At 33.3% G+C, this 21870-nt stretch overlaps 3 protein-coding genes across 3 annotated transcripts; 2 read left to right on the top strand and 1 right to left on the bottom strand.

Annotated features, from left to right (window-relative positions):
• The first annotated feature begins 219 nt into the window (after positions 1-219).
• LOC140894730 (protein COFACTOR ASSEMBLY OF COMPLEX C SUBUNIT B CCB2, chloroplastic) lies at positions 220-3051 on the top strand. Its single transcript, XM_073303327.1, has 7 exons — positions 220-400; positions 495-613; positions 701-772; positions 1238-1381; positions 1504-1657; positions 1754-1945; positions 2095-3051. The coding sequence occupies exons 1-7, from the start codon at positions 220-222 to the stop codon at positions 2097-2099; spliced, it is 867 nt and encodes a 288-aa protein (XP_073159428.1). The 3' UTR covers positions 2100-3051.
• A 5026-nt stretch (positions 3052-8077) lies between these two features.
• On the top strand, positions 8078-10851 carry LOC140894729 (BAG family molecular chaperone regulator 2-like). Its single transcript, XM_073303326.1, has 4 exons — positions 8078-9054; positions 9202-9458; positions 9894-10040; positions 10119-10851. The coding sequence occupies exons 1-4, from the start codon at positions 8802-8804 to the stop codon at positions 10560-10562; spliced, it is 1101 nt and encodes a 366-aa protein (XP_073159427.1). The 5' UTR covers positions 8078-8801; the 3' UTR covers positions 10563-10851.
• A 7618-nt stretch (positions 10852-18469) lies between these two features.
• On the bottom strand, positions 18470-20332 carry LOC140863399 (protein DETOXIFICATION 49-like). Its single transcript, XM_073266799.1, has one exon. It carries the CDS (start codon positions 20090-20092, stop codon positions 18539-18541), a length of 1554 nt encoding a protein of 517 aa, XP_073122900.1. The 5' UTR covers positions 20093-20332; the 3' UTR covers positions 18470-18538.
• Positions 20333-21870: the final 1538 nt, after the last annotated feature.

Raw genomic sequence — 21870 nt, 5'->3', positions numbered from 1 at the left:
GAACTAAAGGATGTTGTTTTGAGTTTTGTCTGATAAATTATATACAAAAATCAATTTCATTCATTGATAATAGATCAAATTGGGCTGAGACCCGGATTTCAGTGAGAGCCCGGGCTCATTAAAAACAGGTCATGGGCCGGCTCGACCCAGCTCGGCCCAATTGACGCATGCGGATCTCTTTCATCCATTCCCCATGTTTCCCTCAACTGGCATATCAAGATGAGCGCTGGGGTTGCTTCCCTTTTCTTGATTCCATTCATTACAACTCGCGCCAAATCCTATTTCCCCTCGAAATTTATCAAAAATCGATCATCTTGGGCAGCAATTTCTTGCTCGCGAAATGCTGAACCTCAACAGCAGCAGCAGCAGCTTAATCTTTCTGTGCTTCGCTTCACACTGGGTATGTTTTTCTCCTTTTCTCTTGTTTTCTTCGCTCTTTCGCTCTTTTTTTTCGATTTTTAGTTGTATGAAGTTTTTGGGTTTTACGATTAAAGGGATACCTGGACTGGATGAATCTTACTTGCCCAGATACATTGGATATACATTTGGGGCGCTTCTGTTGTTGAATCATTTTGTGGGCTCGGATTCTTCGTCAATCACTCCAGCTCAACTGGTTAATGATTTTCTAATGTGGAGCTTATTGTGAATTTTAGTAGCTTCTTGGAGATATTGAGACTTGTGATTTCTTGATTCTTTGTAGAGAACAGAGGCATTAGGACTTTCACTGGCTGCGTTTTCTGTATGTGTTCCCTATATTGGAAGATTTCTCAAGGTAAAACTTTGAATTTTGACTTTTTTCCTTTTCTAATGTGTATAAGCAAGGTAATAGAACTTCTGATTGTGAAAATGTGTTAATGGTTAGAGTTGCCTTGTTAATGCCTAGACAAGTTTTATGATGCTATCAATTATTTCAATCTCCTATTTGATGTGAAGAAAAGTTTGTGTATTGCTCGGTGCAATGGAAGTACGAGCTCAATGTCATACTAGTTATATTTAATATAAAACCATTGTTAAACCCTTTTTTGCATTATATTTAGTTGATAATGGGTGATTATTTTTGGATTTTTGTTGCATGATGTCTGACTGGCATAGCTGTCTAAGCGTATAGTTTCGGGTTTATATTTCCCGGTATCTTTGGCACCAACAAAAGATGGCTTGTTAAAGTATAAACTTATTGTAGCACATCTCTCGTTAGCGCCAGCTTTTTGAATCAGTGAAATTATGTGGCTATATGTAGGGGGCTACTCCAATTGATCAGAAGAATATCATAGAAGGTGTTGAGCAGATCTTCCTCATGTCTCCAAACATGGCAGATACCCGTAAGGAAGATTTGGCTTGGGGAACATATGTGCTGCTGCGGAATACAAATTCAATATCCGTGGTGAGTTGCTGCCTTAAGACTTTAATTATCGTGTGGTGGGACATAAGTTGGAAGATTTAATACCTTGACAAATGTGAATTGTGACATGGCTTGTGGCCTTATGAACTTTGTAAATGTTGTAGCTCATCTCAGTTCAAAACGAATTGTGTGTACGAGGCTACTGGAACGTACCTAAAGACTTATCAAAAGAAAATGCTTCCGGCTGGTTTGAGAAACAAATCGAGAAGATTGGATTCTCCAACTTGAAGGGTCCCTTGTATTTCCAACAAGCTACGGGTATAAACATGGTGTTCTTACTTTCGCAAATAATAATGGATGTTCTACAACTAGCATTTTTCATCAATTCATGATGTATTTGCTCATGAAAATTAGATTCTGCGCTAATGGGAATGGTTCCCGAGGGAGTCCGTTCTCTCCTTGTACAACCTATCTTGCAAAATCCAAACTCGAGCTCCGAGGATGCAGAAAAAAGCTCGGGTTTTGTTCTATTGGCTTCTAGCATCGATTATGCATATGGTGATAAAGACAAGGCCTGGATTGCTGCAATCGCCAACAAATTCAGAGGTACATAAAAGACATTTTGTTAGATATAGGCTATGTATATAATTGTCATGCACTCTTATTTAATATCACTTGCATATATGTACTCTCATGATTGTATATGAATGGAGTTTGTATGTATTATATATAATCCCATTTTCCATAACATGTAGGATAAAAGTGTGAGATGCAATCAATCAAATACAAATATCAGAATCGAATGCGGATTTGAGCCCCATCAATCCTTGGATCTTACACCAGAGTCCAGACTCCAGCAAGGGAGTAGAAAAGACGTGGCTTGAGGTGAAAAAGACATTCATGACTTGAGCTTGGACATAAGCTCGATGAAACCCAACCGAGTAACCTAGATGAGGACACGCAAGTCGCCTGTCTGAGAAAAATGGACTGTTGTGCTCAAGTAAGAATGACTGATCTCTGCCCTGAATGAACCAAGAAAAGGTTCCATTGCTTGATGAAACGTGACATTAGTTTGATAAAAACAAGAAACAGAGTATCAGTTCTAATCTATCGTCAGCTATAAAGTATTTTTTTCACCGTGTTTTTTTAAATGCTCGTTTATCGCTGCAGAACATGAACCGAGCTTATTATGTTCTTTCATCAAGTCCCATCATTTTCTTCTGGTCTAGGGTGCCAAGTTTTACACGAACCCTTGATCATTCAAAACAGACAGTTCCAAAAACAGGTGAAAATCCGAACCAAAACAAGATGTTCGGATACATCAATGGTTCACATTGGAGGATGCTATGCCCTCTGTTTATTCGCGAAAAAAAAAAATCTTAAAATACTTGTAATGTTTTCACCAAAAGAAAATATTTACTTCTCCAGATGCATCAAATAGCACGTCTTAGATCGATTCGTTTACACTCTCAGTATCTTGTAGAAAGTTCTTAGGAGGATATTAGGATTACAGGTTGTTTGACAATGAAAGGTTGAAACATATATATTGCAAGAGAGGAAGAATTGAGGCCAGGCTGGTCCAGCTTTGGAGGTCGGCCATTGATTGAAAAGTCTACGGGCATAGCTTTTGTCTGTCTTTATAGATCATATGCAATATGGTCTCATTGCTCATTCCTTGTATATATTTTTAATATTAAATGACAGTATTAAATAATAAGTTATGCAACTAAATTTTATAGAAATATATATATATAAACATATATATTTGATATTTTATCTATATCTGTGAAACAGTGTATTAGACTATCATTTTGCAAGAGTGGATTAATGGTCTCGCTTATTCTTCTTGGTTGGATTGATGCCACATATAAAATTATCTTTAATTATAACTACTATCCGTGCACGCATTTTAATTTAAATTTATTAATATAAAATTAAGCATGGTAGAATTTTTATATGATCTCATATCTACAATTTGTTTTGCCATATTATTAATTTATGTATAATTTATCTCATCTTACGTTCTTTTTGTCATATTATTTATCCATTCATTAATTATATATCTTACATCAATCAAATCAATAATTATATATTCTACATCAATCAACTCATTAAATTTAAATTACTACGTACCTTTTATAAATAATAATATCCATATTTTATTAATTATTAAAAGGTCAAAATGGTAATTTATTATTTTTATATAAAATTTAATCAATCAAATCAAACATATTATAATCTATCAATCAAATCAAATACTATATTAACTATCATTTTTTATTTACTTTTTATTACAATATATGACTTATCTTTACATTATTTATCTCATCATTAACTTCAAACGGTACCTTAGTATAAATTACCCTCTTTATTAACTAATTTTCAATCAATTTATTAAAAAGTCTTAATTAATTTTACACATGCCCTCAAATCCTTTTTTTGTTGTGATTATTAATATTTTAACTAAATCGAAATTTTATAAATTAAAAATTATCGCTCTTAATAATATCATATTTTTGCGCATAACATGTGTGGAGTATATTAGCATTTTATTTTTTGAATGCATAATCTATCTATACTATAATCTAGCAGCTCATACTAAGGTAGCTCAATGTGACTTCAAATTTTTTTTACAATTTTATCCTTTATGATGTTCTTTAATTAGCTTTGCTGGTTTGATAATTCATTAGTAATTTTCATACATCTATCACTTTGTTTTTCAATTTTTCCTCTAATTTCTGATTACTGTAACTTAATTTTCAAAATCTATCTAGTATATAATTATCATATCCTGAGAAAAAATAACATATAATTTTTTTACACAAAATTATCAACATAAAAAATATTTAATGGGTTTGCAGACATCACGTATCAAGTGGCACTAGCAATTGTTATTAGTGAATGGTCAAATAGAACCTTTTCTATTTAACAAGTTGGATCCCACAATATTATAATGTAGTGTGTGTGTGTGTGAATCGTAAATCATTAACATTCAGAAATATCTTTAAATAATTTGCAGAAGGGTTTAACAGTTATCTTGTCAAGGTTGTTGTTTATTGTAAATTTAGTGGGATTTGTTGAGCAATCAACTTCAAATAATTATATAGAAAATTTAATACGTCGCTGTTACCTTCTAACAAAAGTAAATTAATTTGCTAAGGCAGGCCGTATTTATAGAAATGCATTCAATGGATTCAATGTTTTATACCTGATTTTTTTTATTAAAAATTAAAGAGTACAAATATTAATTGAAACACAATATATATATACATATATATATATATATGTGCTTTTTTGTCATCTACTATGACGCTTTATTTTTTTTTGTTCGTTATGTTATCGAAATTGAGTTTTAGTCATTAATTTTCTTCGTAATTTTAGTCTTTTTTTTACATAAAAAATATTTACGCGATGTTGGAGAGTGTAGTATTATATTAGCTAAACGTCCATGCCACATAGATTATAAACTAAAGTTTCAATAATAATAACAACAGTTTTTAAACTGAAATTCGTATCAAAATTCTATATTCTCATTTTTCTATTCGAGATAAATCTTATTAATTATCTGATTTATCATATAATAATCCATTTAATTTTAAATTATTGAGTTTTAATTATTTAATCATCGCTGGCTTTTCGTTATCATAATTTAATTTCACTGTTAAAATAGTCGATAGATTAGACTTTTCTTTTAAATAGAAAATGCCAAATCTGGTGTTATTTTCCCATATAAAAACGACTTCAGATGATGATTATGACAGATAAATGTGAGGCCAGCTATATTTATTAACTCGCGATGCTACGCCATATAAGTATTTATCACATTTATTATATTTTTTAATAATTTTATATCATATGTTGGGTTAAATATTTGAATACTATCGGTATTACAAACACGTATGCTGTCTTTATTTAGTGCGAAACCTATGTCGCGTATATCTTTTTTTAATAATCATATACAAATAAAATTAATGATAAACTTTACAATGCTTAATAATTAAAAATTATTATACACTAACTTTTAGAAATATTTTATTCGTTTATATCATCGAATGTATAATGACTTGTTATATTCGATTTCTGTTGATTTTGGATAAATTTTCTAATTTATTTAAGTAGATTTAAAAGTTTTATTTGTAATTTTTTTGCTTGAGATAAGCACGTCTTGAGTTCACGCTCAAATTCTATTTTTAGTGATGACAAAAATTTTATATGATTGTAATTTGAATCAAAATTGTAGTTTTACTTAAAAAAAAACTTACAAATTAGATTACAAATTAGTAAAATATAAATAAACATATTCATATGATATCTTTGCCTCCTTTTGTGTTCAGCTCGAATACTACAATAATTAGAGTTCGAAATAATTATGTTATCCATATCTTTTAATTTATTTATTCCAAAAAAAGATATATATTTTGTAATCTCTAAATAAATAATCTCCAATAACACACTCAATTTTGTGAAAACTAATATTCGACTCGACTCATGTAAAAATATTAAATTTATATAAATATTTGTTACAAATATATATCTAGTCGACTTCGTCTCAAAATATAGCCACACACCAAATATTTTTTATTTTTTGGTGGGGAAGGATAAAATATAAACAATATTAGGCCTTGACACAGTGAGTGACTTTAGGTTGGACCACGTCCGCACATGGTGGCTTTCCCCCACTACCATGCTTAGAACATGATCAACGGCCCACAAAGTGACGCGCTGGCAGAGAGCTTGATCCTGCGGTCCCAAAGTGTCGGCAAGGGAGCCAGAGAGAGGGGAGATGTGAGGGGGCCGACGAAGGGGCAACGTTCTGTTGTACAGTTGACTGCCACGTGTACCTGACAGACTGTGACGTAAGAAATCCTTGTTTTTGAATAGTTGGCAGTGCCGATGTTGACGTAGCATATTTGGGAAATTTTCGCATCTTATCATTGGAATTACCACTTTATCCCTCACCTTTTCCTCTGCCCAGGTTATTCTTTTCTCTCTTTTTAACATTTTCTCTACATTTCAATACACATCTATCATATAAAAATAATAATCTAACCTTGAAAATGAACATTATATGTATAGATATATATAGTAAATAAAGACACCTATGGGATGTAGGGCCGGCCATGAGAGAGTTTTGTTATTATAAAATAATTGTGTAAGCAACTCATTTTTTTTTATTCTTTTTTTTTCAAATATTTTGAATTTTAGTTTCTTGGATGTATCCATCATCCACTTAAACAGTGATTATACCTTAATATTTTATTAGTGGTTTTTAATCGGTCTCGGTGTAACATCAGTAAGTTGATGGAGTTTGGACAATAAATTGTATTTTAAGCACGATAAATGATTAAAACAATAGTTGTATTTTGTTTATCTATGGTATTTAGTGTGTTTAGTTTTCTAATAATTTGTGCAAATTGAAGCTTGTTTGAATCATCAAATGTATCCGAGTATTTTCGTCCAGCATCAACGATCAAGTTTCGAGATTCAAATGATCATATTTTTTGGTCAGATGGTGATATCTAGCTGGTGAACACCGTAGTGTTAGGGAAAATGACACAATTTTGAGACCTCGAACATGTGTTACCATCGAGACTCGTCTCAAGATAAGTAGATAACTCGTCCACGCCGATAACTGACTCCTCGAAGTTGCAATGGACTAAGGTAACTTGCCAAAAATGAGATGAATGGTTATATGCGACAAAGTAATGGTGTCGTTTAAGATACAATGTATATGGAAACAATGTGGCTAAATATATTATTTCCTTATGTTTAGGTGTTGATGTTTTGCATACCCCATTCACATTGAAATTGTATGACTGAATATGCAGTGGATTCGAAATTCACTCCAATTTTGTCTATCTAAACAAGTTAAAGATTTAAAATCCATCAATCAAATACAACTTGAAATGGTTTTATGATGATAGAGTGAATCATGAAATTCGTAACTACAAAATATATGGAGTTTGTATGAATTTTTTTAATTAAGGTTATATCCATAGTCCGTAGTTCTACTTAGATATTTTTAAGATTGCCGAGATATTCCCCTCTCTTTAGTTAATGTATACTTAAATTTATAAAAATGAGAGTGAGAACCTAAAGATTCTGCTTCCTTTGACCTTTTACTTTGTCTCAATTATTTTAACCTTTGTTAACACGAGCTCGGTCGGCTTTATTTGGTACGTTTCTTAACGCAAATTTAATAATAGCAGTGGACTAATTATTAATATCGATGATATCCCAGCAAAGTCTTCTTTCAAATTATTCTAAACTTCACTTATATGCTTCTAACATCCCCTTTTTTTTTTTAAGCCTAACATCCCCTCTATTAATTAACTTAGAACAAAGAAATATTAACAGAGATGTTTATTTAATATAATTATTTCAATAACAGTACATCATAAATCAAACACTTGAAATCTCAACATTTTTTTATGTAACAAACTTTATCAATAGAATGAATTACTAAAAGAAAAAAAGTTACAACGTTTAGTTTGTCTGTGTAAACCTGGAAGTCGAGACTCGAGATCCCAACTTCGAGTTCCACTAAAAACCTTCTCTATTTGAGGCTGATTGCGAGTAGTCACGGATTTCTTGAAAAATAAAAAAATAATTAGATTATATATTGGGATAATTCAATATTAGATAATAACAAGAGTTTTATTTTATTTTATTTTTTATTTGAGTTAAACAAGAGTTCTTGTGTGCATATAAATGCAGTATTTTCATTTATTTCTAAATAATGAATGACCCCCCCTCTTCCTGTATTCCAGTGTATGTATAACTTTCTGAGTCTTCTTTCTCCTCAATTAACAGCCAAGCAGAGAGAGAGAGTGGAAAAGTCAGCCCAATATTCAATTATATATTTCCTTTAATTTTGTTGTGAATTATATGCATTGATTTTCTCGGCCAATCCCATGGACCAAACCGGTGTTCAAATATTCGCATTACTCCATATTCTTCGCAGATTCCACGCAACCACAATTCATTTTTACTTCCCATTTCAAAATCATTTGTAGGAGATCTGCCATTCGCTCTCCTCTCCCTTTTCACTGTCCATTCCGACCCGTGAGATTAAAACCGGTCTCCACGGCAAGACCGCGACTTTCCGGCGACCCATTTCGCCACTGGAAGCAAGATTCGCGGGTCTGAGTTTGTTGAGATTTTTCTTTTTGTCGTCGGATAGTGTTAATGGGGCGGTAGGTAGAATTGAGGTACATTTTCTGTGTATCGACGCGTGGCTAATTTGTTGTATTCGTGTGATGCTGAGGTTCTTGAGTTCGTAAAAAGCAACGGAAAAGTTTTTTGTTCTGTTTTTTGGTTTTTGGCAATTTGTCGGAGGTGGGATTTGTATGGCTTTAAATTTAGATCAACTGAAAGTCAATGCTTTGATCTGTTGAGTGATAATTAATCTTCTCGAAAGTTCAACGGAGGGTCAGGTCAAATTGTGTGAAGAGGTTGAAAAATGATGCGAATGGAGACCAAGAATGATGGGTTGCCGACACAAATGAATGGTGGTTCCGGCGTCACTGGCGGCGGCTCTGGAGGAGGGCGGAATGGCGGCGGCGAGAAAATTTGGGAGCTCCGGCCCGGAGGTATGCTGGTCCAAAAGCGCTCGGAAGTAGACAATAATAGCGTGCCACCTCCTACAATTCGGGTGCGAGTCAAATACGGCTCCATTTACCATGAAATTCGCATCAGCTCGCAAGCCAGTTTCGGTAATTTTCCGACGACCCTGAAAACATTTCGAAAGCTTTATGTTTCCGAAATACATTTCACATGTCTTGGTTTCGAACTCAATGGGGATTTTTGTTTTGTTTTGTTTGTTCTTAAATTTCTTGAACATTTTTGTGGGGGAATTGTAGGGGAGTTGAAGAAGATGTTGTCGGGGCCGACAGGCTTGCACCATCAGGATCAGAAGCTGTTTTACAAGGATAAAGAAAGGGATTCGAAAGCATTTCTTGACACTGTAGGCGTGAAGGACAAATCCAAATTGGTGCTACAAGAAGATCCAATTAGCCAAGAAAAGAGGTTTTTAGAGATGAGGAAGACTGCTAAAATGGAGAAGTCCGCCAAATACATCTCAGAAATAAGCCTCGAAGTGGATAGGCTTGCTGGGCAGGTAACAAACAATTCCCTTCACCTTCATCCATCATCGATGGCTACGAGTCCGGCATTCGCCCCCCTTTAAGCACGCTACGCATACTCTATTTGCAGCACATTTCTACCTCTAGAATCTATGATAACATGTGGCTTTGAATCTGATGCGTACCTCCATCAATTAATTATTTTTATTCGAACAATGCATGCGGCCGCACCACTTGTGAGTTGTGATGGTCCCCATCCATTCATTTGAGTTTCATTCTATTGAATGTAATGTTGGGTAGCAGATGTCGTTTCTGCTTGCGTTTGTATGATTTTAATCATTTTGTGTTACGGTTCAATTGATGCGCAACATTGTTTGTCGAAAAAGACGGTAGGGACGAATATAATTCATTGTCGACTATAGGACAATACATTGGGTGACTGATGTTAATTTCTTTGGTTAATTTGATAGGTATCCTTGTTTGAAACGATTATTTCTAAAGGTGCGAAAGTGGATGACAAAGATTTAACAAAACTGATTGAGTCGCTGATGAATCAGTTGATAAAATTAGATGGCATCCCGGCCGATGGTGATGTCAAGTTACAGAGAAAAATGCAGGTATGGATATCTTGAAGTTCGATTCATATCGCAGTTTTGGAGTTGAATGATTTCTGATGTGTTCCTCAAACTTCGAAGGTAAGAAGAGTGCAGAAGTACGTCGAAGCTCTTGACGTGTTGAAGATCAAAATCGCAACTCCTACAAGCAATGTAAGCCAGGCCCCATTGCTCCAGCCTACAACCCCAAAACAGAGTCAGGACCCCAGGAATTCGAACGGGCACATATCTACGCCTATTCTACCACACAGGAGTTCAAACGGGAGCGCTTCATCCCTAATTGAACTGCAACAGTCTAGGAATTCATTCGGAAGCTCTTTCACCGATTCACCAAAGCAGCAGCAGCAGCAGCAGCAACAATCATCAAGGCACTCGGCTTCAGGGGCAGCCGTTGTGATAACCACTCAGTGGGAAACTTTTGATTCAACTCCAACTCCTCCGACGCCAATGACGGCTGCCACTCCTTCGACTTCCGCCACCACAAATCGTACTGTGCAGCCTCATTTTACTTGGGATCTGCTTTAAGCAGACCAAAGTATGCGTGCTATGTAGAGGTGCATCTTGAACTTGTTTTTTCAAGTTGTTTGGTGTCTGTTTCTCCATTCTTTTATGTATTTATAGTTTTGTCAACACCCCTTTTTATGTCATTCACTTCACAAATAAAAGCAAGTCTACCATGTTAATTGTTGATGTTGTCTTGCCTACTTGTAATGCTTTTGCTCCTTGGAATCATGGGGCTCACCCCCAACACCATCTATAATTAAATATAAACATTTTTTTGAAGGGAAATGCAATTTTTGAATCTTTCAAACTAGATTGTTGTCCAATCGTCACGTTTCGGTCATTCTTATAACAATGCCTGATTGTATAGAGTATGATCCATTCAAAGAAAGGGGACTCGTGGTGTTTCCATTTATTTTATTTATCTCTGGCATGGATCCTCCATTTCTGGAGTTACATTGTGCTCAACCTACTTCCGAATCGAGTCGGATCACCTATTCGACCTTCAACAGAGTACTCAAACTTGTTACATCTTAGATAATTACTCTAACTTCTAAGATGATGCGAAAAAATAAAGGAGGTTCCAAAGAGATGGTTGTCGGCGGCATTGCGGCGGAGAGCCACCGGCTCATGTGAGTGGTTTGACTTTTGGGAATCGCCTTCTACTCTGCTAACTCACTATGGTTACTTTTAAATACTTAATTGCATGTTATTATGGGATTCCACCATTTATAAAATATAGCAATGTAACACTGGAACATTAATTTACGTGCCAAGACCTATTTTGTGTCGGGCCACATATTGTCCTAGTAGTAGCAATATAAATTGTTTAATCCGAATTCACAATTTTTCTACAGTATTTTATGACACTGTTTGCCATGAAGTGTTGTGCGTTGTGTCAGCCACAAATACGTGCCAAAAATGAAATAAAATGAAAGAAATTAAAATCTAATCTAACTTCTAAACAAAACAAAAATGGAGCTCTCAAATTGAGCATCATTTGTATTCTCATCGGCTTAATAGAATTATTTTGAGTCCATTACAAAGTGGGCCTAGATATTTGAAAATTTTAAGCCCAAAAATATAATGTAAAAATAGGGTTCAATTACTTCAAGCCTATCAATAGGTCTATACTTATTAATTTTTCATTTTTGGCACGTTAAGCTTCCTTTTGCTATGGTTTTTGGGTAACTTTGATTTGAGTGTCTGAGGGTTTTTGTTGGACAAACTCCGCTACTTCTGACACTCCTTCCGTGACGCATGTGACAATCAACCTTAAGGTTCGCAGAAGCGATGTCTCCAGGCCCAAGACTAACAGTCCCAAACTTCCTGAAAATGAAGATTGGGCCAGCTCCAATTGCCTATGAACCGTCAAATAATTTTGCTCTAATGGGCTAGATCTAATATCTTCTTCGTGGACTTTTCATTGGTACTAAGGGCCAAAAATTTATTATTGTTTCCACTCTGTTCTTATTTCATCTAAAATATGACTCGAGTTGTTCAATAATTTGAGTTACATATTTTTTTGTTATCTATATCTTTCATTTTTTTCTCTGTATATTATATATATTAGTATCGAATTGCACGAGTTGCGTGCTTATATGATTTATTTTTGCATACACGTTGTGTACTAATACAATCCGTTTTTTATTAAATAATTGTAAAAAATAAAATATTAAATATTTAAAATAAAAAAGAGGCCACACCAAGATGTCCATTGGTTGTTTAAATAGGTATATGACATATAGACCCGTCAATTCGGGTTTGACCCGTCAAACCAACCCATCCTACCACTAAAAAAGGGCGGGTTGGATCATCATTTTGTCGACCCGCCTCCTGGCTGACTCATTTGGGCTACGTGTCAAGGAGGGGAGGGGAGGGGCGGGCCGACTCATCAATTTTTTTTTTTGCATTTTTAAAAATTATATTATAATTAATATTTTAAATATTTTATGTATGACTGATCAGTTTTGAATAATTTATATTGTTTAAAATATTTTATAAATGATTATAAGCTCTAAATTATTTATGATAATTTATGTTTAATTAATTAATTTTAAAAATTTATATTATTTATAATAATTTATCTATTGTTAATGAATTTTAAATATGTATATCATTTATAATTATTTATGTATGAATTTTTAAATTTTTTATTTTTTGGCGGTTGAATCTCAACCCGCCATCAATTTGGGCCGATCTGTCCCACCCCATCTGATGGTGGGGCGGGACGGGACGGAGAGTTCCGAATTGACAGGCCTAACGAGGTACTAAGGTAGTGTTTAAAAATACTTTTAAAAAATGCTTACGGTAAATGTCCAACAAAATGTTTTTAAGTTGAATAGACCACCAAATGGGCCAACTTAATTTTGCGCAAGGGGCCCGAATTATTTTAGATATTTTCCAATAATTTATTGTATACTTCAGTTGGGTTGGTGATATAACTCAAAAAATTTGTAGTCCATGAAGCTGAAGTTTGAGCACACTGAAGCAAATGCAAATTCGAAATTTTGTGTGCTTATAATGATTAATTGACATGGCTTCTTTTGGCTATTGAAAGCAAATGGAGTAAAATCCATGTTTGATTTCTAAACTTTTTAACCTAAAATTATTTTGAATAATGATTTAAGGACGATCGAGTTTGTTTTCACGATCACTTATACTTCGATGATGATTCTCCGACAGTATGGACCTTGGATGACGAACAAACATACATAATGACATGTTATGATTTCCAGCGAAATTATTCCAACGTGAGTCCAAAACTATGAAAATTGAAAACCATGTGAAAAAAGTGAAAAAATATACGTGATAAATATTTGCATGCACCCTACTTGGGTTATTTAATGATTAAAATATTTTTAGATATTTGAGAAAAAAAAATACTGCAGAAAAATGGTGTCTCGGAGATTCCAACATGATCCCAATTCACTTTTTTGCAAGGATATAATAGGACCAAAACTTAGCCCATATCTCCATGTTATCTTATCCTATCTAGCTCATGATTAAATCACCATCGACCATTTTGCAAAAGGGCAAAATATTATTATTATTATTATTATTATTATTATTATTATTATTATTATTATTATTATTATTATTATTATTATTATTATTTTTGTAATAATAATATTTGGGAGAAAAAAATCTTTACAAGTTGTTCAAAAGGCCAACAACTTTGTTGCCATTTTAAATGTGGTCATTTAATTTATGAATGTACAGATATATTTCGTTGTCATTGCTTACGAGCATGTGTCCCAAACGTAGATTTTAAAGCTGTCTCCTTGATAGGATGCATCCCATCTCTCTATTATGTTGTGGTAAATACATCAATATGGAATTGCCACACACACACACACACACACACACACATACACACATATATATATATACACTTATTTTCGTTCTTGGATAAAAATTCATCGTCATCGAATGCCCATTTTTATATTTATGTACGTATATTTATTTTTAAATTTCTTTTATGCGAGCTGTAATGAATGACACATATATGTTCATATTTAATATGACATAAAATTTTAATAATTTTTATCATTATGCAAATTTATGTATGTGGGTGTATATATATATATATTAAAAGAGAAAATGGGGTGTAGTAGTTTGAAAAGAACAAGAGATATGGAAAAGTGGTCTACAGTGTTCAGACAAGGACCCAAAAAATTTAATGGCGTCAAATCAAACTGGTTATTGGTTAGAAAGTTGGGTTTGAATTTGAATTGTTTGGTCCATACCATGATACCAAAATGCAAATTTTATTATACAAGTAGTAATTAACATCAAATTCATTTATATATAAAATATATTACACATTGTACCGAATTAATAAATATCCACAAAAAGATAGTAAAATTATCTTCCCTAACCTAATAGTTCCTCTTTAAACATTGATCTCATAAGTACTGTAGCAATGATGATCAATTGTGGCACTTGACTAACGCCAAGGAAATTATCGAAGTATCCATGAAATGTCCAACAATAGATGTACGTAATATATGTATTAAACCTCGTTGGCCGATAGTTAAGCTATTTCATAGTTCGTAAGTCGATGTATCTTGGTACGTGATATAAGAAAACAATAACATGAGTCGAATATTGAACTAGATAACTTTCAAACAAGCCCGGGTTATTATGTATGAATGAGCCCCCAGCTCACTAAAAGTACACCCCAACATTGAACGGTGTCTTCTCACAAGAGACAGCCTTTCAGTTTGATGTTGTCCACTCACTTTTTTTAAAGCCAACCTCAAAACATACATGGTACAACTTGTGACAATATAAATTAATTAATTTCACTCTATATTATATTACTTGTAAATTTTAAATATAGTATATATATATATATATATATATAAATGTAATAGTTGTACATAATGTTTTGATTGTTTTCGAAAAAACAATAAAAATCTCTTGGTATACTCTCTTCCACGCTTCCACAATGGGTGTTGAACACATAGTTCGTATAGTTAAAGTCAGACTATATTATATTTATATATATATCAAGATTTGTTTTCGAAATTTCCTTCGATATTTTTTTTTTTTAAATTCAATCTTGGTGTCATTGGACCAATTTATATTAAATCTTAGCAGACACAGTATGTGTGTAATATCGAACCCACAAATAAATAAATAATAAATAAAAATTAGAGAAATTTTCCATAAAATACAAGATTATTTTAATAAAAAATATGGTCATGTTGGTTAATTTTATTGCTTAATTATTAGCGTATATATATAAAGTTCAAATTATATTTTATTTTACTTTTTTTTTAGAAATATTTTTATTTAATATTAAAGATCTAAAGTAGTGTAAGTGAAGTACTTTTGGGAAATCAGCATTGTACTAACAAAATCTTGCCATGAATGGTAACATAACCAAGAGCCAAAAAGAGAGAATTTTACGGGGGGGATGCCTCCTCTTTAGGACAGATTCAATAATTGTATTCATTGACATTTTAACATTTAATAATTATATTATTGTACTTTGCACATAAAAAAAATATTATTTTAGTACGGACTTTTATGAAACTCCACGAGAGAATCGAATCTTGATTTCCTAGTACAACAGTTGCCAATTAGACTAAAATTTTAGTAAACAAATAATTAATTTAACCACCTTTGTCTGATCATTAATTAATTATTGTATTGGCACGAGATCCTTTTACATGAAGAATAGGAGTTGTAATTTTTTGTTTTGTTTTGTTTTTTAAAAAACAAAGTGAGCTATTTTTTATGTGGTGTAGGCACCTTGGTATAAATCATGGTTAATTGTTTATTTATGATTTTTTATGACTGTTTATTAATTTAATTATAATTTATGTTACACTCCAAAACTAACAATTCTGATGCAGTTGTAGCAATTAGCTAGAGAAATCATATCTATTTTGTGGTGGACTTTACTGTTAAATAAGCTCCTCCAAAAATGTAACTAAACGAGTAAAGATAAAGTCCCTCTACTGATGGTGTATCTTTGTACGTTATGTTTAGTTTGTAAAAAAAAGTTTAACTCCGACGGGATCTCATCTCTCATGAGTCAGAGATTTATTGGCTCATATGTGGGTTAAATTGAGGAATGTGAACGAGTGACAGAGATCTGAAGGAGGGAGCAACATGGTCAACCCCCCAGAGCATACCCCACAATATTTCAGCAAAGAATATGCTCCACACGAGGATCGAACCCGCAACGCTGGAGAATTTTTTTCCACATCACCTCAGGTCTTACCAACTCGCATATGCCCCTGTGGGCTTGTACGTTATGTTTAGTGTTCTATATTATGATATATTTTGAAATTTTTGTATGAAATTTTATGAATAAAATGAAACTTGTTATAAATAAATTTTCCTAACATGTTGCGGGGAATTTTTTTCCACATCATCTCAGGTCTTACCAACTCACCTATGTCCCTGTGGGCTTGTACGTTATGTTTAGTGTTCTATATTATGATATATTTTGAAATTTTTGTATGAAATTTTTTGAATAAAATGGAACTTGTTATAAATAAATTTTCCTAACATATCTAAATCAATAGAGTACTTTTCCTTTCCAAAATTAAAAAAAAAAATGTAGGAACGAGCACTTGCCGCATTACCAAATCGGACCCATGACCTAATTGGCTCTGATACCAATTGTAGGGCCGAACGCTTGCCGCTTTACCAAAAGTTATAGTTGGTGATAATTGTGCAACTCAAAATTTTAAACTTCACAGCAGCCCAAGCGCTATGGTTCGACCACTATAATAGCATGGACAATTATTGTACCACAATAATCTCCCTCCCAATAATTACACACCTTGTAATCAATTGTAGAACCGAAAGTTTGTCGTTTTACCAAAAACTATAGTTGATAGTAATGTTGCAACTCAAAACTTTTAAACCGCACAATAGCTCAAACACCATAGTTTGACCGTTTTACCAAACAATGACAATTATTACACCCCAACAAAAACCAATAGAATACTTTTCAATGTTATTGCTTGTACAATTCAATGAACACACATTTCTAGAATGAATACAAATACGGATAATTTTATATTCAACAAACTTGAATTGGTAATTTCAAAGAAGCAAAATTATAATTGATTTCGTTACTATTTAAATATAAAGGTAAATTTTTTTTCAGAGATTAATACAAGCCTATGAAATTCAAAATTACTAGTAAAAATTACCAATTAATATACATATACACACAGAATTATCAACTTAAAAAACAATTAGCTAGAAAAACGTGGACCTCTCTTTTCTTTTGATCCATTCCTGGAAAAACTTGGCATTCTTAAAAGTTAAAACCCACATGTATCAATAATTAATCAAATTTTGTACCAAATTTTTTTAAAAAAACACATACAAAAATTAAATTTTTTGTTTTTTTAAAAAAGAAAACAAAAGAGTAGAGTTCTTGTCATTCATAAACTAATACTAGTATCATCTTCCACGCATGCTCATACAGTTGAAATAATTTATCTATGATAATTTTTTCATTTTCAAACTAATAATTTTTTCATCCTTATTTATTTTTTTAAACTGGATTTTCATATTTATTTATAAGATTACTGAACTATCTAAAATTTTTAAAATATTGATAAATATATTATTACATTTTAAAATATAGATAAAAATAAGATTGAATATTTAAAAATAAACGAAGATTTGAGGATTTTTCTGTACCATTAATTAAAATTCAACAACTTGATGACAAATTAGTTAGTAAAAGTGATATATTTTTAATTAAATAATATAATTACGCAAAATACTCCTTATTTGTCCCGAATAATTGGTTGCATTTTGATAGGAATCATGCATTAATTAAGAATGTATTCAAGTAATCAACAATCAGTATATATAATTATTTATCCCTTTTTTGAAGCAATATAATTATTTATCTATGAAATTATAAATTATTCCACGACTCGTTTTTTAATATTTAATAAAATAAATTATTATAAAATTTTGTTGTAAAAATAAATCAAAGGGCTTATATAGAATTTCGGATATCGGATCAACCCACATGTGACTTGTTGGTAGTGATGAATAAATTATTTCTCTCAAAAAAAAAAGTGATGAATAAATTATGAATATTTCATAAAATTATTTTAAAAAATCGCATAAAAAAGCTGAAAACATAGTGGACGTAATTATCCATAAAAATGTTTGAATTCAAATTCAATGGCTGCTTTTTAATGGTTGAACTTTCAAGATTGTGAAAATAAATATTATATTCTTTCCATTATATAAAATTCAAACATATCATCACGTTGTCAAATACTGGAATCCCACTAAGAAAGCAGACCTAAATACCTCATTTGCCCCTTACCAAAAACTTGAATCCCAAAATTACCCTTCTTTCCATCCCCCTCCACATTTACATTTTCGAGATTATAAATGATAACAAACTAATTAACAACAATAATTTTTAAAAAAAAAAAAAAATTAATGGTCCATAACAATAAACTAATTAAAATTAACCTAAAAAAATATCAAGAATTAATTTAACATTGGCTGTCACCCTTTTTCTCAGCTTTATCATCTGATTCATCCTTTTCACCATCTTCTTCGTTTTGATGATCAAGAATTCTGTACTCTTTGGTCAATTCTTCTGCTTTTCGGGCCTCGAATTCCCAATCAGTTAGCAGAAGAACGACCATCATTGTGATCACACACGAAGATTGGGCCGCGAGAAGCCCGAACCAGAGGCCCTGGAAGTCCATCCTCAAGAAGAAAGCTAACCCCACAGCCACCGGCATTCCCACCAGATAGAAGCATCCCAGGTTGATGTTTGCTCCCACTTTAGGCCGGGCCGTCCCTCTCAGCACCCCGCAGCCCGTTGTCTGCGGGCAGTTCCCCAGCTCGCAGAGACCGATTATCGGCAGAACCAGAGATGTCAATGCTATGATCTCTTTATCTCGCGTGAACATTGTCGCCCATATGTTTCTAACCGATACCGCGAACAGCAAGGCCGTGAATCCCAGCAAGAACCCGCCGGAGAGCCCGACAATGGCGGCGAATTTCGCCTTCTGCGGCCTGCCGGCTCCTATCTCGTTGCCCACTCTGGTCGAAACGCTGAAACTGAGGGAAGATGGGAATATGTAGATTAATGCTGTGGTTTGAATCAGAATCCCCATTGATGCCACTGTTGCCTTGGGGTTCAGCAGCAGCCCGCAAATCAAGATCATTATTTCATACCACCACCATTCAAGACAAACGGAAACACAGCTTGGGATAGCGAGATTCAGAAGTGATTTCCAGCCTCTCAAGCACTCCATCGACAAGCCTTCCCAAGTTTTTTTATACACTCCGGACACTATTATATAGACAACCAACGACGCGACGAGGTTCATGTTTGTCCAAACCCCGGCAAATGCGACTCCCTTTATGCCCAATCCGAGCTTCGAAACAAGGAGATAGTTAATAGGTACATGCAAAAGAATGGAGACCGCCGCGCAGAAAGTTAGCGGCAAAGTTATGGACTGAGTTCTGAGGTAGATTCTCAGTGGATGTAATACAGCCTGAGCAAACAGATCAGGCAAAGAATACAACAAATATTCTTGAGCTTGTGCTGCAATGGATTCATCTTGCCCACAGAAGAGAAGAATCCTTCTCATGTTTAGCCACAGAAAGGCTATTGGAAACGAAGTGAAAACAAGCAAAAGCACGGTTCTTTGCAAAGAAAGTCCGAGGAGTTTGTACTTTCTGGCTCCAAAAGCTTGTCCGCAAATGGGTTCCATCCCCATGGCCAAACCAGAGAGGATAGAATATCCCGTGATGTTAGCGAACCCCACTGCTAAAGAACCTCCGGCTAAGGCCAGGTCCCCTAATCTTCCGAGGAAAAGCATTGAGATAATGGACCTGGAGTAGAGTAGCAAACCCGTGAGGATCATGGGAAGAGCTATTCTGGCAATGGAGATGGATTCTTGAAGAAGGAGAGATAGATGAGTGGGGGTGGGGTTTTTTGGTTTGTGTGTGGGTTGGGTTGGTGTTGGGGTTTTGGGGATCAAACAAGTGAACATGTCGGAATCTCGATGATCCGAGGGGTTGTTGCACATTTTTGTGTGGGGTTTTGAGTGTGTGTACTTGGTGTTTTTTGGTGTGTGTGAGAGAGGTAGAGAGAAAGATATAGGTAGAGAGAAAGTGTGTGTTTTTGGAGGGCAATGGTATGAGTAGAGGTGTGGGTTATATATAGAGTGCAAAATGGGTTCTTTTTGCCGCCGCGTGAAGCTGGCTCTTGGCTTTTATGGATGGGTGGCGTAGTGTAGTGTAGTGCGTGCCGGCGGAAGGGACTTGAGATTCTCGCGCACACGGATTTCGCTTTTAACATATGGAGAATGAGGCATACATATATATATATCGTTCATTAAGTATCATTAGTTTTCTTTTTTATTTTAGTTGAAAAGAATTACACGAATGGGGTTTAAAAAATTTTCTTGGAATATATATAGATCGTGAGATGCATAAACACGACAGATGTTACTTAGTGTGGATGGAATTGATACAACAAATGTTGCTTGCATTTACACTTAGTTTGTGCGCGCGAGCAAATTGACATGCGACACCTAGTCCATTTCCATTACACATCTTGTTAAGATATACAGCTAAATCCGTAAATTCCCAACTCATTAGTCAACAACTCGATATCATCACGTGACGTATTCGTAATGTCTAAATTGATAGAGCATGTGAATATTTAGTAATGACGTATTCGAAATATCTAAATTGATAGAGCACGTAAATATTTTGTTAACGAAAACAAATTTTATTTTTCTTGTCAACACTGTTTCGAGAAGCATATTGTGAATTCCATATTCGTCTGGAAAAGGAAAAAAAATCACGTCGCATGAGTGGACAAAACAATACTCCATCCAGCCAATAAGTATAGTTCTATGTGCTTTTTGCACAAATCGATAAATTGTTTGAAAAGCAAATTAAAAATATATTTTTTTATCGTTATTAATGCGTGTTTTAATAGGATGTGAAAAATTATTGGAAATAACTAGGTTATGTTTGAACGTGCAGTTTAAAAAGGTTTTTAATATTTTATAAGTGAAAATAATTTTGCCTCGAAAAGAAAAAAGTGAAAAGAACTTAAAGTATGTGTTAGGATAAGATTTTTATAAAATATTTTTGAAAAATATTTTTTTTAAAGTGTTCTCCAAAAGAGTGTTTGGGAGAGCTTAAAAGCTCTTGCAAACAACTTATAAGCTGTTTTAGAGCTTTTAAACTCTCAAATTTTGTTTGGCAAAAATTTTTAAAAACAGCTTATAAGCTGTCAAAATAAGCTGTTTGACAGCATAAGCTGTTTTTAAAAAAGTAAGGGGGGAGGTACTTTTTTCAAAAAAATCTTATTTTAATATTCTATCTCACTAAAATATCCTTGAATATTTTCATAAATCTCTATCGTATCCTCCACCCACTAAATATTAAATATTATTTTTAAAAAAAATTACAAATCACATAAATTTTTATAAAGTAAAGAATTAAAACAATTTTATTTTTTTTAATATATGTTTATTCTAAAACTATTTTCGTATGTGTATAACTCAAAATTTTATTTTCATAGAATTATTCCTTTTTTGGTAATTTTGACAATAAAAAGATCTTATAATACAAAACATATCAACATATTTAAGTTGTTTAAAATAAGTTTACTCAAACACTTTAATAGCTTATTTTTAAAATAAGTTCTAACAACTTATAAGCTCGTAAAACAGCTTTTAAGCACTAGGAGCTTATAAGCTCTTTTTAATAAGTTTAACCAAACACCCTCCAAGTATAATTTTTAAAAACAATTCAGAGGTGTTTTTATATGTATTTAGAATGGAACTAT

Source organism: Henckelia pumila, chromosome 4, assembly GCF_033568475.1.
Source record: "Henckelia pumila isolate YLH828 chromosome 4, ASM3356847v2, whole genome shotgun sequence".
Lineage (NCBI taxonomy): Eukaryota > Viridiplantae > Streptophyta > Magnoliopsida > Lamiales > Gesneriaceae > Henckelia > Henckelia pumila.
Note: the sequence above shows the minus strand (reverse complement) of the source record. Positions and strands in the feature narration are given on the sequence as shown.